The sequence below is a fragment of the Bubalus kerabau genome, chromosome X (genome assembly GCF_029407905.1).
Source record: "Bubalus kerabau isolate K-KA32 ecotype Philippines breed swamp buffalo chromosome X, PCC_UOA_SB_1v2, whole genome shotgun sequence".
Lineage (NCBI taxonomy): Eukaryota > Metazoa > Chordata > Mammalia > Artiodactyla > Bovidae > Bubalus > Bubalus kerabau.
The window spans coordinates 153178240-153191796 of NC_073647.1; the positions used below are offsets into that span (position 1 = coordinate 153178240).

Sequence of the window (13557 nt, forward strand, 5' to 3'; positions counted from 1 at the left end):
CTTCCCAAGAAAAGTATGGGGGTAGAAATGCCATCTTTGACTCTATCCAGTGAAAAGAACAATTTTCTGTAGCACCTTGGACTGTTTTATCCAATAATGCCAGGTTGCTCTCTAATCCTGCAAAGCCTCCTGGGTGCCACACTTCCATGCATGCCTTTGATTTCCATCTGCCTGAGGCAACCCTCTCCTCTCTTTTTTCCCTGAAATAAATTGCTTCAAACTGGATAACCTGAGACAGGTGTTTAGGAGAAAGCAATAGCTGATTAAAGTAATTCACATGAAGGTGTAAGTAATCTGATTTTCTGTAAAACTTTTTGTTGTCCAGAAATGCATCTCTGCCTCAGCGGTTCTCAAGCTGTGCTGTAATCAAAATCACCTGGGGAACTTTGATGACTTGATGCCAGATGCATGCGTGCTAAGTCGCTTCAGTGATGTCCAACTCTTTGTGACCCTATGGATTGTAGCCCGCCAGGCTCCTCTGTCCATGGAATTCTCCAGGGAAGAATACTGGAGTGGGTTTTGATGCCACACCTCAGAGCAGTAAGTCAGAATCTCTGGGAATGGGGCTGAAGCATTAATACTTTTAAAAACATCTTGAATGACTCCAGTGTGCAGCCAAGCTTGAGAAACAATGGTCTGAATTGTTGCTTCCCAGTCTTTATTGTTCAGAGAAGGCAATGGCAACCCACTCCAGAACTCTTGCCTGGAAAATCCCATGGATGGAGGAGCCTGGTAGGCTGCAGTCCATGGGGTCGCTAAGAATTGGACACGACTGAGCAACTTCATTTTCACTTTTCACTTTCATGCATTGGAGAAGGAAATAGCAACCCACTCCAGTGTTCTTGCCTGGAGAATCCCAGGGACGGCGGAGCCTGGTGGGCTGCCGTCTAGGGGGTCGCACAGAGTCGGACACGACCGAAGCGACTTAGCAGCAGCAGCAGCAGCAGTCTTTATTGTGTCTACAAACCACCTGGGGGGTTGTTAAAGCACAGATTCTGATAAAGCAGGTCCAAGGCTGGGGTCTAAGATTAAAACAAGCTTCTAGTACCTAGATGATTGACTAAGACAAAACAAAGCCAAACTGCTTACAACACTTCTAAAAGCAGTCTCTAAAAATATAAACATGTCCTCTTCCTCAAATACAAGTAATGGGGACTTCTCTTCCTCAAATACAAGTAATGGGGACTTCCCTGGTGATCTAGTGGCTAAGACTCCAGGCTCCCAAAGCAGAGGGCCTGGGTTCAATTTCTGGTCTTGGAACTGGATCCCACGTGCCACAACTAAGACCCGGCACAGCCAAATAAATATATTTTTAAAAAATACAAGTAATTGTGATTAGAGTGAATTGGGAGGGTAGGTATTTGATACTTTAGATGTTTTCTCACTGATCTTCATAATACCTTCAGAGTCACAAGGAAAACAGAGGCATAGCTAATTCAACAAGAAATGTATTACTGAAAAAACCAACTCAAATGCCAGAGGCCAGAATCTAGGGCTTTTTAAGAGAACCACGTGCCCTTTCATCTTTTCAACTGCACTGAAATGGGCTTGTTGCGCCCTAAATAAGGGAATGCATTGAAAAGTCATAGATGCGCTATCTAGAATACTCACAGCATTTTCTCCAAGAGCTGCTTTTAGGCTTATCCTCACTTTGATGCTTTGGTCAGAATCTGATTAAAGAGAAATAACAGACTGTTGTTACAGACAGCAGATTAACCATGTGTTTATTTCCTTCCTTTCCCAAGATCCCACTAAAGTGATAGTAAAGGAATTTTTTAAAGGTATAAACACCCTTTGGAAAATGAGAAGGTATGGAGGAGTGGTAAATGCTTTCTCAAGGGTCAGAAAGTCATGGTGTAATGTGTACACACGAGCAGTAGAGACCCCCCAGAGAATCCAGGAGAGGCCTGGGATTCAGGTACAGCAAGGGGTAGGAAGAAGATACTGGACTGAAAACAGGGAAAATGAAAGTCTAGGTCTGGTTATAGCCACTTAGGGGAACAGTTGATGCTCCTACCCCATGAGCTCTTGCTTAGAAAGTCACTTGGAGGCTGTGCTGCAGCAAAACGGGAGGTAATTCATGAAAGAAGACATGGCGTCAGGAAGGGGTGGATTCAACCCAGGACAGCAGCAAAGGCATGACTCAGGATGAAAACTGCGGTCCAGATTGAGACCGGAGGACTCTGAGAGGGAGTTCTTTAGGAAAAAATGAGACTGAAAAGAATAGATACGTTGGAATAGTTGGAGAAGAATACAGCATAGACAGCAAATTAGACATGCAAAAAAGTGAGGCAATAGAAACTTCAGGACAAACAAAAAGCTACATTAAAAAAGATATAAAATAGTATATTACTCGGTTCTGCAGGTATAATGATGCAAATATTGGTAATCTCTTTACTAAAAATTATGTTAAATTTCATTGGGAGAATGGGAAATGGAGGCAGAAGCGTAGGCAGAAGTGCATGTCTAAAACTGAGCAATGGGGAAATGACAATATAAACAAACTGTTTAGAAATATGAATGTAGCTGCCAGAAAGAAGAGGGGATTGCACTAAAATTGTTAAACGTATTTGCCTTTGAAGAGCAGGGTTCACATACAGTGTGTTGGAAACTGTTAGACTCTTATTTTAAATATGGGGCTAGTAAAGCAGATTGAAAACAAGAGAGGGGTAGTTTTCACTGTGTTGGGTACACAGTAGGTGCTCAACAAATGTGTTTCCTCCCAGAGAAAATGGCATCTGCCACCACAGTACAGGGGGTAGGTAGAGGGAGAACACACTCAACTGTGCAAGTCCCATGAGACTAGGGCCAGAGAGGACTAGGGAAGCAGAAAAAGGGCCATTCGAAATGTGTCAACGCCATCTACTCACATGGAGTCCATTCCGTGCTCCATCCCACGAATGAATTCCTGTTCTGCTCTTTCAGCCAGGTAAACAAGGGCTCAAAGTAGTTGAGCAGGGGTTTTACATCCATAGTCTTTATGCCCACAATATTTTCCAATGCTAAGGTCCAGGGTTCTGATTTTCCAAGGCGTAGCATTTGGCTACATAAAAAAAAAAAAAAGCGGGGGGAGGTGGGTTCAGGGCCTTTGGAAGGATTCCAGATGTACATCTGTTTACATGTTCAATCTATGGTTACTCCTCTTTGGTTTGACTAAGTTTGCTCCTGGCAAATAAGACAAGAAGGCATGGTAAAAGATGTATTCATCTTTTAATCTCTCTTCCCCAGAGAGCTCTCTAGTTACGACATGGGGAGAGGAGGTGGCCTGTCTAGCCATCACAGGATCCAGGTTCCTGTGTGATCACAAAACAAACATTGAATTCATGGATGAAGACATTTTAAGTCCCCAAATTTTCTTTTTTTGGAACAAAGAAATCAAATTCAAACCTAGGCATGGAAATGAGTAACATTAAATAGGATGAGAGGTTCAGTATTTTTGAAGCATCTCTTACAGCAGCCTCTGCCCAGCTTCTGTGGAATTTGAGATATCACATTTGAACAGGGCACCTTCATGTTTAGCTGTTTTACAAAGGGCTTCATGAAACTGGAATTGATAAATGGTCCTTGTGTAATACCTGTAAAAGAGACAAAGAAAAAAAAAGAGTTGTCCCGTGTGTAGTTTCTGTGGTAAAGTCATAGATTGGGACATATATTTAAATTTTGAGGCCCCAGCAAGCAAAGAAATGTCAGTTAAACCTCTTTTCACTCAAGAAAGACCCAAACACAAACCCTATAGACTCATTATACTTGCATTTATGTATCAGCTGATAAAAAGGCAGCATTATCTTGTTAAATGTGAGCTCACATTTGTATTGTGTTTTACTGATTTATAGCCTTTTCACATAACTAATGCCCATCAATCCTTCTGGCAAATCATCAATATTATTTCTACTTTACAAATAAAGAAACTTTGAGACTCAACAAATTCAAGATCTGGAGCTAATAGGTAAAGAACATAGATTTGGGGACTTCAAGTTAAACATGCTCTATTATAATCACCCTGAACTCTGCCAGTAACATGGAGACAAACAAAAACATTTCTATGGCTCCCAAGGAGACTATAAATTCCCTGTTGGTGGAGAAAAGGATCTCATATAACTTCTGTTGAACTCAATACATCATGTTCAGTTACATAGAATTGAAACTGATCATCTATTTTGAGGTTCTAAGGGGGAGGTGAATGGAGATAGAGAAATTAAAGTTGTCACTCTGTCTACAAATTCTAGAAGTGAAACAGAAGAAAACTGTCACTTGCCGGATGAATGAGTAATCTTCAGCCACATGGAACAGACACGCGGGATCACAGTATGTCTCATCATGGGGCAGAGGCTCCACCACTCCGACTATCTCTCGCCTTTGGAGGAAAAAGAAGGTTTATTAGCTGTGGGTCACTCATTGAGAGAAGGTATAGATGGTGCCATTGTGCAGTGCCATCAGTCAATGGCATTTCTATTGGAATCTGTGGTCAGGTGAAATTGAAACAGTGTAAAGAATTACAGAATAAAGCCCATCATGTAATCATCTCTGTTTTTTGTTACTTCAGCCAGTATATACCATTGAAAAATAGCTGTATCATCAAAACACCAATTCATAAAGTGTATTATGTGACCAAAACCATACAGTGAAAGTCCTAAAAATTCCTCTCCTGCACCATATTTTATGGGCTCCTGGTAGGCAGAATTTTCTAAAATTGAAACATCACTGATTCTTCTGATTGATCTGATTCTTCAAGGCCAGCTCAAATGCCCCCTCATCTGTGAGTCCTGCCCCTGACCCCAAGCACCTGCTACCACAGCAAGCCCTCCAGCTCCCTAGGCCTTCTCTAGCTCTGCCTCCTTTGCCATTTCTCTCTCTGTTTTATAATTATTCACATATAGCTCCTTCTTGCCCTGGAGACTTGAGCACCTAGTGGGCAGGGCTGTGTTCTGGTCATCTTTATAGTTCCAGGGCCAGCCATAATGCCCAAAGGCTTTGCCATTTCTCTCTCTGTTTTATAATTATTCACATACAGCTCCTTCTTGCCCTGGAGACTTGAGCACCTAGCGGGCAGGGCTGTGTTCTGGTCATCTTTATAGTTCCAGGGCCAGCCACAATGCCCAACACTAAGAAAAGACTTCATGTGGACTTATTACATGAATAGAGTACAATGAACCATTTTAATGGCCTGATTCCATGTACCTTTGGAAATAAACTAAAAGGGGTCAAAAATTTAATCAGGATAAAAAGGTACAGAAACCATGTATTTGGCATTGTTTGAATACATTTGTCCTTTCTGATCGTGAGATCATGATAGACATAATTTTGGTAATACTTAAATGCTAGAGACAGTTATTAGAGATGCTGTCTCCTTCCTCCCAAGGAGGATTTATGTCAACAGAAAGAATCTTAGCAGAACAGTGGCACTGACTTCAACTTATGGACATGGGGCTAAATGTTATAATTGTAGATCTTCACTCCAAAAAGGAAAAATAAAGAAAAATCATTAACAGGAGTCTGACTAACATGGTGGGGAGATCTCTTTTCTTCCTTCCATCTTCCTCAGTAGTACTTTCATCATTATTTCATCCATGTCTGATCCAGGCCCTGTGCAAAGCACTTGGGATATAGTGATGAATGACGCAGCACTGAAACTATTGAACGGCATCACCATCTGTGGCCCAAATGTGGCAGGCTTTCACTTGCTTGGAATTCTCTCCCTTCCCTTCTACGTACACCTGGTTAACTCCCACACTGTTCTCAAACCTTAGCTTGGATGCCTCTCCTCATCTGACTCACTGGCCAGGGCTTTGGACCCCCTTGGATGCTCATGGATCCTCACACCCTCCATCACAATTCAACACACTGCAGTGGTTTCATTTTCCACATTCCTCCGTAAACTAAAAGCTCTTGGAAATCAAAGAGAACATCAAAAAAGATCAGCCTCAGATCCCTGGTGCAAACGATCAGTCTTGGATCCCTGGTGCTTTACCTAAAATATGGGGTTATTAATTTTTGTTTCAAAGAATGGACAAAATAAAAAATGGAAATGAACACATTGATTACTTCCTAAATAATATCAGAGTTTAACGGGTGCCTCAACATGCAAGAAGATAGAGCATGAGAAATTTCATCACTTGACCCTGCTTTTGAAGGGGTGGGCAAAGCCAAGGAAATGTTATCTGAGAAGAAGGCACCCAAATGGAGACTTAATAAAAAGCAAGTAGTTATGTGAGTGTGTGTGTCTATATAGGCCAATTAGATGCTTTTAAATAAACAGCAAATTCATGAGAAAACATTTTACTGATTGCGTGCATATTCACTGACTTACTTCATCTCCCACCACTTTTCCATCCACTGCTGTTTGGGAATTTCACCCTTAAAGACCATCCACCTCCACTTTTCTAACATGTAAGTAAATGGTAGAGTTCCAACAATTGTAAGTGCTTGTTTGAGCAGGAAGTTTATTTCTGTTTCTGAAAGGAAAATGGGAAAGGATAAATATTAAGATGAGGATGACAGTAGACATTTTGTGTTCAATAATTTCCTAATCTCAAGATATTATTCCTCAAGATATACTTACTATAAGCATGATCACATGAGAAATATTGACAGTGGACATAATAATATGTATTTATTCATTTTCTCAGCTGAAGGATTTGAAGTAGGGTGAAGCCTTGGATAGAATAGATTAAATAAATCCACAAGTAACCCTCTTTTTTGCATTAGTTTCGTTGCCTTTTTGTCAGAGCTAAGTAGGGCTATTTCACCTGCTTTCCTAGTCATACTATTTATTCCTGTAAGCTCCATGAAGGCAGTGACTGTAAATGTCTCATTCAAGACTGTATACCTAAACTGCTGTCTGCTACATGAGGCCCTGTGTGAGTCTTTGCTAAATAAATGGATATTAAACAGATGTGGCCAAAAGCCAGTAAACCAGGGAGGAAAAAAAAAAACAAAAAACAAAGAAAAAACAGCCTCCCTCCTCTAATTATCCAGTAGATAATCAGAAGTACCATGAACTTTAAATTTACTGATATCTTCAGTTCAGTTCAGTTGAGTCGCTCAGTTGTGTCCAACTCTGCGACACCATGGACCACAGCACGCCAGGCCTCCCTATCCATTACCAATTTCCAGAGTTCACCCAAACCCATGTCCATTGAGTCAGTGATGCCATCCAACCATCTCATCCTCTGTCGTCCCCTTCTCTTCCCACCTTCAATCTTTCCCAGAATCAGGGTCTTTTCAAATGAGTCAACTCTTCGCATCAGGTGGCCAAAGTATTGGAGTTTCAGCTTCAACATCAGTCCTTCCAATGAACACTCAGGACTGATCTCCTTTAGGATGGACTGGTTGGATCTCCTTGCAGTCCAAGGGACTCTCAAGAGTCTTCTCCAACACCACAGTTCAAAAGCATCAATTGTTCGACGCTCAATTTCTTTACAGTCCAATTCTCACATCCATACATGACTACTGGAAAAATCATAGCCTTGACTAGATAGACCTTTGTTGGCAAAGTAATGTCTCTGTTTTTTAATATGCTGTCTAGGTTGGTCATAAATTTCCTTCCAAGGAGCAAGTATCTTTTAATTTCATGGCTGCAGTCACCATCTGCAGTGATTTTTGAGCCCAAAAAATAAAGTCAGTCACTGTTTCCACTGTTTCCCCATCTATTTCCCATGAAGTGATGGGACCAGATGCCATGATCTTTGTTTTCTGAATGTTGAGCTTTAAGCCAACTTTTTCACTCTCCTCTTTCACTTTCATCAAGAGGGTCTTTAGTTCGTCTTCACTTTCTGCCATAAGGGTGGTGTCATCTGCATATCTGAGGTTATTGATACTTCTCCCAGCAATCTTGATTCCAGCTTGTGCTTCCTCCAGCCCAGCGTTTCTCATGATGTACTCTGCATAGAAGTTAAATAAGCAGGGTGACAATATACAGCCTTGACGTACTCCTTTTCCTATTTGGAACCAGGCTGTTGTTCCATGTCCAGTTCTAACTGTTGCTTCCTGACCAGCATATAGGTTTCTCAAGAGGCAGGTCAGGTGGTCTGGTATTCCCATCTCTTTCAGAATTTTCCACAGTTTATTGTGATCCACACAGTCAAAGGCTTTGGCATAGTCAATAAAGCAGAAATAGATGTTTTTTCTGGAATTCTCTTGCTTTTTCCAGCAAATGTTGGCAATTTGATCTCTGGTTCCTCTGCCTTTTCTAAAACCAGCTTGAACATCTGGAAGTGCACAGTTCACATATTGCTGAAGCCTGGCTTGCAGAATTTTGAGCAGTACTTTACTAACGTGTGAGATGAGTGCGATTGTGCAGTAGTTTGAGCATTCTTTGGCATTGCCTTTCTTTGGGATTGGAATGAAAACTGACCTTTTCCAGTCCTGTGGCCACTGCTGAGTTTTCCAAATTTGCTGGCATATTGAGTGCAGCACTTTCACAGCATCATCTTTCAGGATTTGAAATAGCTCAACTGGAATTCCATCACCTCCACTAGCTTTGTTCATAGTGATGCTTCATAAGGCCCACTTGACTTCACATTCCAGGATGTCTGGCTCTAGGTGAGTGATCACACCATCATGATTATCTTGGTCGTGAAGATCTTTTTTGTACAGTTCTTCTGTGTATTCTTGCCACCTCTTCTTAATATCTTCTGCTTCTGTTAGGTTCATACCATTTCTGTCCTTTATCAAGACCATCTTTGCATGAAATGTTCCCTTGTTATCTCTAATTTTCTTGAAGAGATCTCTAGTCTTTCCTGTTCTGTTGTTTTCCTCTATTTCTTTGCATTGATCGCTGAGGAAGGCTTTCTTATCTCTCCTTGCTATTCTTTGGAACTCTGTATTCAGATGCTTATATCCTTCCTTTTCTCCTTTCTCTTCTCTTCTTTTCACAGCTATTTGTAAGGCTTTATCTTCCTTACCAGAGTTTAAAATGCTTTAACAAATTATATTATTTCATTTATCCCTTATTAGTGGTGTAAATGGAGAAGGAAATGGCAACCCACTCCGGTATTCTTGCCTAGAGGATCCCGTGGACAGAAGAGCCTGGTGGGCTGCTGTCCATGGGGTCGCACAGAGTAGGACACAACTGAAGTGACTTAGCAGCAGCAGCAGCAGCAGTGTTGTAAAAGGGCAGTGGAGCTCATATCTGTTGTATAAATGCAGCTTACTGGAATGTAACCAGGGGGCTATTATCACTGTATGTCTCTAGTATCTTTAAAAATGATTTACATGTAGTAAGTGCTCAGTAAACACTTTTGGAAGAAGAAAGGAAGAGAGGGAGAAAGAAAGAGGAAAAGAAGGAATGAAGGACTTTATTTTGTCAAATATAATTAACAGATCAGGAGCAGAGCCAAGGACAGAAGCAGGAGTTTTTCAAACCAGTGATTCAATCATCTTTGCCTGCTGTCAAGGAATATTAAACAATGATAAAACACTTTTCTGTGAATTGACTTGAGAATGATAGTTTAAAATTAGGCAACAGGTGTGGTTACTGTGAAACCCCTTTCCTTTGTTGCTCACTTCTGGGAGGATACCACTACTTGTTTATTACCCACTGGGTCTGTGCTTACACTTTCTCAGACATGATGATGGCTTTACAGTGATCTACTCCCAGGTACTTGTGAGATCATCAAGGTCTGGAGTCAAGGCAAAGTGAACTGTCCATACAAAGATGGAGCTTATGACCTTGACCTCATTGACTAAATGTACCAGTCAGCAGAGCTGATGTTTATGTCCCAGATGGCTAAAATGAGGGGAGAGAAAAACATGGGAAAGAAGAACATATCTGGTTCTAAGTGTCCTTTTACAAGAAAGAATCCTCACAGAAAAAAAATCTGGATCTTGTGAATATTTGTTGGGTTCTATCAAGTCCAGGCCATCCAAAGACAAAAAGGCTGCCTCAAACAAAGGTGCTGAAGGATGCCCTGGATCTGAGGGCATGTTATGGAGCAAATTCATGTTTCAGCTAGATGAAAAAAAATGTTTCAGTCTATTCCAATCTTCATATTCTACAACTTGCCCCTTAAGAACTCCCATAATATTCCCATAATATTATGGGGAAAGTTGTAGATTAGGTCTTTGGTTCTGGTTTGTCATGCTGCTTTTTGACCTTGGGCTAGTTATTTTCCCTCTCATGCCTTCAGCTTGCTTCCTCTGCAAAGTGATTTTTAGAATCTTTTCCAGCTCCATCATTGAGGTTTTTACCTAGAACTGGGGGAATTCAATCTGAACTCTGACACTAATTAGCTAGGTGACCTTGGATAAGCCATTTCAGTTCTGTGGGTCTGTTTTAACGTCTTTTTAAAAATCTTCTGGATTTCCCTGGTGGCTGAGTGATAAAAAATCCCCCTGCCGATGCAGAAGACACAGGTTCAGTCCCTGGGTGGGGAAGATCCTCTGGAGAAGAAAACAGCAACCCACTCCAGTATTCTTGTCTAGAAAATTCCATGGACAGAGGACCCTGGTGGGCTACAGTCCATGGTGTTGCAAAGAGTCAGATATGACTGAGCGACTAAACAACAAGTAAAATAAAATAAAAGTTTTCTGCTAGATGATTCTTAGAGTCCCAAGATCATTCACTTAGTTACCTCTTCTCAGAGACACAAAAACAAAAGTTGGCATGTTATGTTATATATTGCTTTTTTTTTAACCAGAAGCAATTCCCAGTTACCCATAAATACATTATATTTCATATGGCAAAAATTAAATATATCCTATGCATGACAATAAATACCTTTGCCCATATCAGAATAAAGAATACCCAAAAGAAGCCATGAGAAAAATGTTCATACCGTTGTCTTCATGGAAATCAGGTGCCAGAAGACCAAGCGCTTTCAAATAGTGAGGTGTGGCTGCGGACAGTGACATGATTTCCCCGACAGCCTCATGGAAACCTTCATTAGCTCCATTCCTGAGCAGGTAGGGTTGTGCGGCATATGCCATGTCATACTGGATGTGGCCCATCTCATGATGGGCTGTCAGGAAATCATCCATTGTGACCTTCGTGCACATCTTGATCCTGAACAAAAATGGGCAAGAGTAACGTGAACCTCACTGAATTTCATTTATTCATCATAATAGTTATATGGGATTTCTATAGCATGCATCACATTTCCAAGATTTATTGACCAATGAATCTTGAGGACCTACCTTATATGTTCTAGAAACTGTTCTAGGTGCTCAATATAAAGTGATGGGCAGGGCTGAATCCTGTCCTCCTACTCACAGACTAATAGGAAGACAGAGTCTTCTACTACAAAAACTCTGAGGCAAGTGCTCTACAAGTGATCAGCAGACACGGCCTTGGCCATAATGATGAGTAAATGCAGGCCTAGTCTCCTAGATGCACCAGGAATGGCATGACTCAAGATGCAATGAGCAATCTGGACTTTGATTAAAGCACAGCAGTTTGCCAGGTAGATGGCAGGAAGGGTCAAGAGACTGACCTTCCTAGAAGTGCTCAATGAGGATGGCTTGAGAAAAGAATGGGAACATAGCCAGCAGTTTGGGACAGCTAGGACAGAGAAGCAGTTAAAAAAAAAAGGGGGGGGGTGGGAACTAGAAATTGACATTTGGGAATCATTAGCATGTAAGTAGAGGAGTGGATGTGATGGCCCATGAAGCTAGTGTAGGATGGCAAGGAAAGAGGGCCAAGGACAAAGCCCCAGGAGGTCCCAGGGTGTACAGGGTGGAGAGAGGAAAAGGGGACAGAGAGAGAAGTCAAAGAAGTCTGGAAGGGAGGACAATGCAGACACTAGTGAAAAAAACACGTCAAAGACAACCAACCAACACTGTCTCATGCTGCTGTGGCCCAAAGACTGCATTTGGCGATTAGATACCAGTCCTTTTCAACTTGGCAAGAGTAGTTTCAGGTAGGTGAGTGGAGGGGTCGTATTTCAGTAGGTGTTGTCATTTTCCCACCACTCTGAGCACACCATCCCCCAATAAATACCCTTTAAGGACTCCCACTGCTCAGGAACAAACTCAATCTCCTCTATACACCCAATATGACCTCTTTTTCTAATTTTGGTTTTCCTCTATTCTCTTTGACACAATTATAAGAATAGGTACTTACTTAATGTCTACTGTGTGTAAGATCCTGTGCTGGAAGCTTATACACACTTCCTCACGTTTCAGCCTTACTCTAGTACTGGAGTCAGTAAGCTCTGGCCTGCAGCTGGCCACTTGTTGTGATAAATTAGACTTTACTGTGACACAGCCCCAACCACTTGTTTCTGTATTGTCTCTGGCTGCTTTCATGCCACAAGGGCAGAGACGAGTAGCTGCAACAGAGACCTGCAAAGCCTAAAGAAACGATTTAAGTACTCTCTGTGTTTCTCCTGTGATACATACCAGATTTTCTACCCACCTCTCCTAGTTCACTCAGAAGAAAGAAACGGGGAGGGGGGATTAATGTCTGATTCATATATTTCATCTTCCATACATCTTTGCACCAAGCCTTTCCTAATGGGGGCACCACCATACTTGTGACCATGAAACTCTAATGAATGCATATTATTTCAGACGAGGTAAACTGTCTAAAGGTGCAGTTGAGGGCCTGATGACAATCCCCTTTTCCTCAGAAACCCAGATATGGTCTCATTCACTCCCAGCCTCTATTCAAGGAAAATTCACTCCTCTCTTCAGTGCTCAGAGAAACAGACAAGGAATCCAAATTCATCCTCATCCCTCCATTGTCTCCTGTTCGAGTACTGGCAATGTGAATGTCAGTCTTACTACCTGAAGTCACCCTTCCCCAAGTCCCACGCTGTGGGGTGGCAGACCACCTTCCGGCCATCGCCTGGCTCAGTCAGCATGGAGTTGTCCCAGAATCCTTGAGTCATGTAAGGAAGGCTGATAGACACAAAGAACTTCTCAGCCTCCTTGAATATCCTTTCTGCATCCCAGGACTGGGGAAAAAAAAGAACAGCATTTAATTGTAGCATTAAAATCACAGCATTCCTTTTGTTGGGTATGTATAAAGGCATAGCCTTTCTGAAAGGCAATTTGGCAACATGTACAACAGCTTTCACAGTGTTTATACTCTGTCTCAGTAATCCAGTCTCTAGGGAACTAACCTAGGAAATTTTCAGAAATTAGGTCAAAGAATTACATTTTAAATGATTTTTATTACTATTTTTTAATTAAAATATATTTGACAAATTATGTAAGTGTTACAAAATGATTTTTAATAGAGGGAAAAGTGGAAACAGCCTCCAGAATGGCTAAATAAATAATGATGCCTTTGTGGAATAGAAAACCTAAATAAATTGAATTTATAAAGAATTTTTATTGATTTTTTTAAAATAATAGTGAGAAGATAAAATATGTAAAACACGTATATAGTATAATTTTAATGAAGAAGTGCATTAAAATGTCAGGAGTAGACTGCGATTATGTATGCATTTTTTTGCCTTTATTCTTTATGCTCCAGGTATAAAGACAAGTAGTAATGACCTTCTCTTTGCTAAAAACTGTTCAACTCAAGACAACAACCCTTGATTGAGTTCGTTCAGTGAACTAGGCCCCAGTATTAGGCTGGGGATTATTAGTGTCTGTGTCAGAGGAAGACAC

General features: G+C 41.2%; 1 protein-coding gene across 1 annotated transcript in view; it reads right to left on the minus strand.

The window, feature by feature from the left end:
- ACE2 (angiotensin converting enzyme 2) overlaps positions 1-13557 on the minus strand; it is a 48828-nt gene that overhangs the window by 10934 nt on the left and 24337 nt on the right. The window contains exons 8-14 of the mRNA XM_055563590.1: positions 12724-12893; positions 10776-11002; positions 6308-6452; positions 4256-4354; positions 3453-3575; positions 2871-3043; positions 1612-1670 (exon numbers count right to left, since the gene is read on the minus strand). Coding sequence (XP_055419565.1) covers positions 1612-1670; positions 2871-3043; positions 3453-3575; positions 4256-4354; positions 6308-6452; positions 10776-11002; positions 12724-12893 — 996 coding nt within the window. The remainder of the gene's footprint in view (positions 1-1611; positions 1671-2870; positions 3044-3452; positions 3576-4255; positions 4355-6307; positions 6453-10775; positions 11003-12723; positions 12894-13557) is intronic.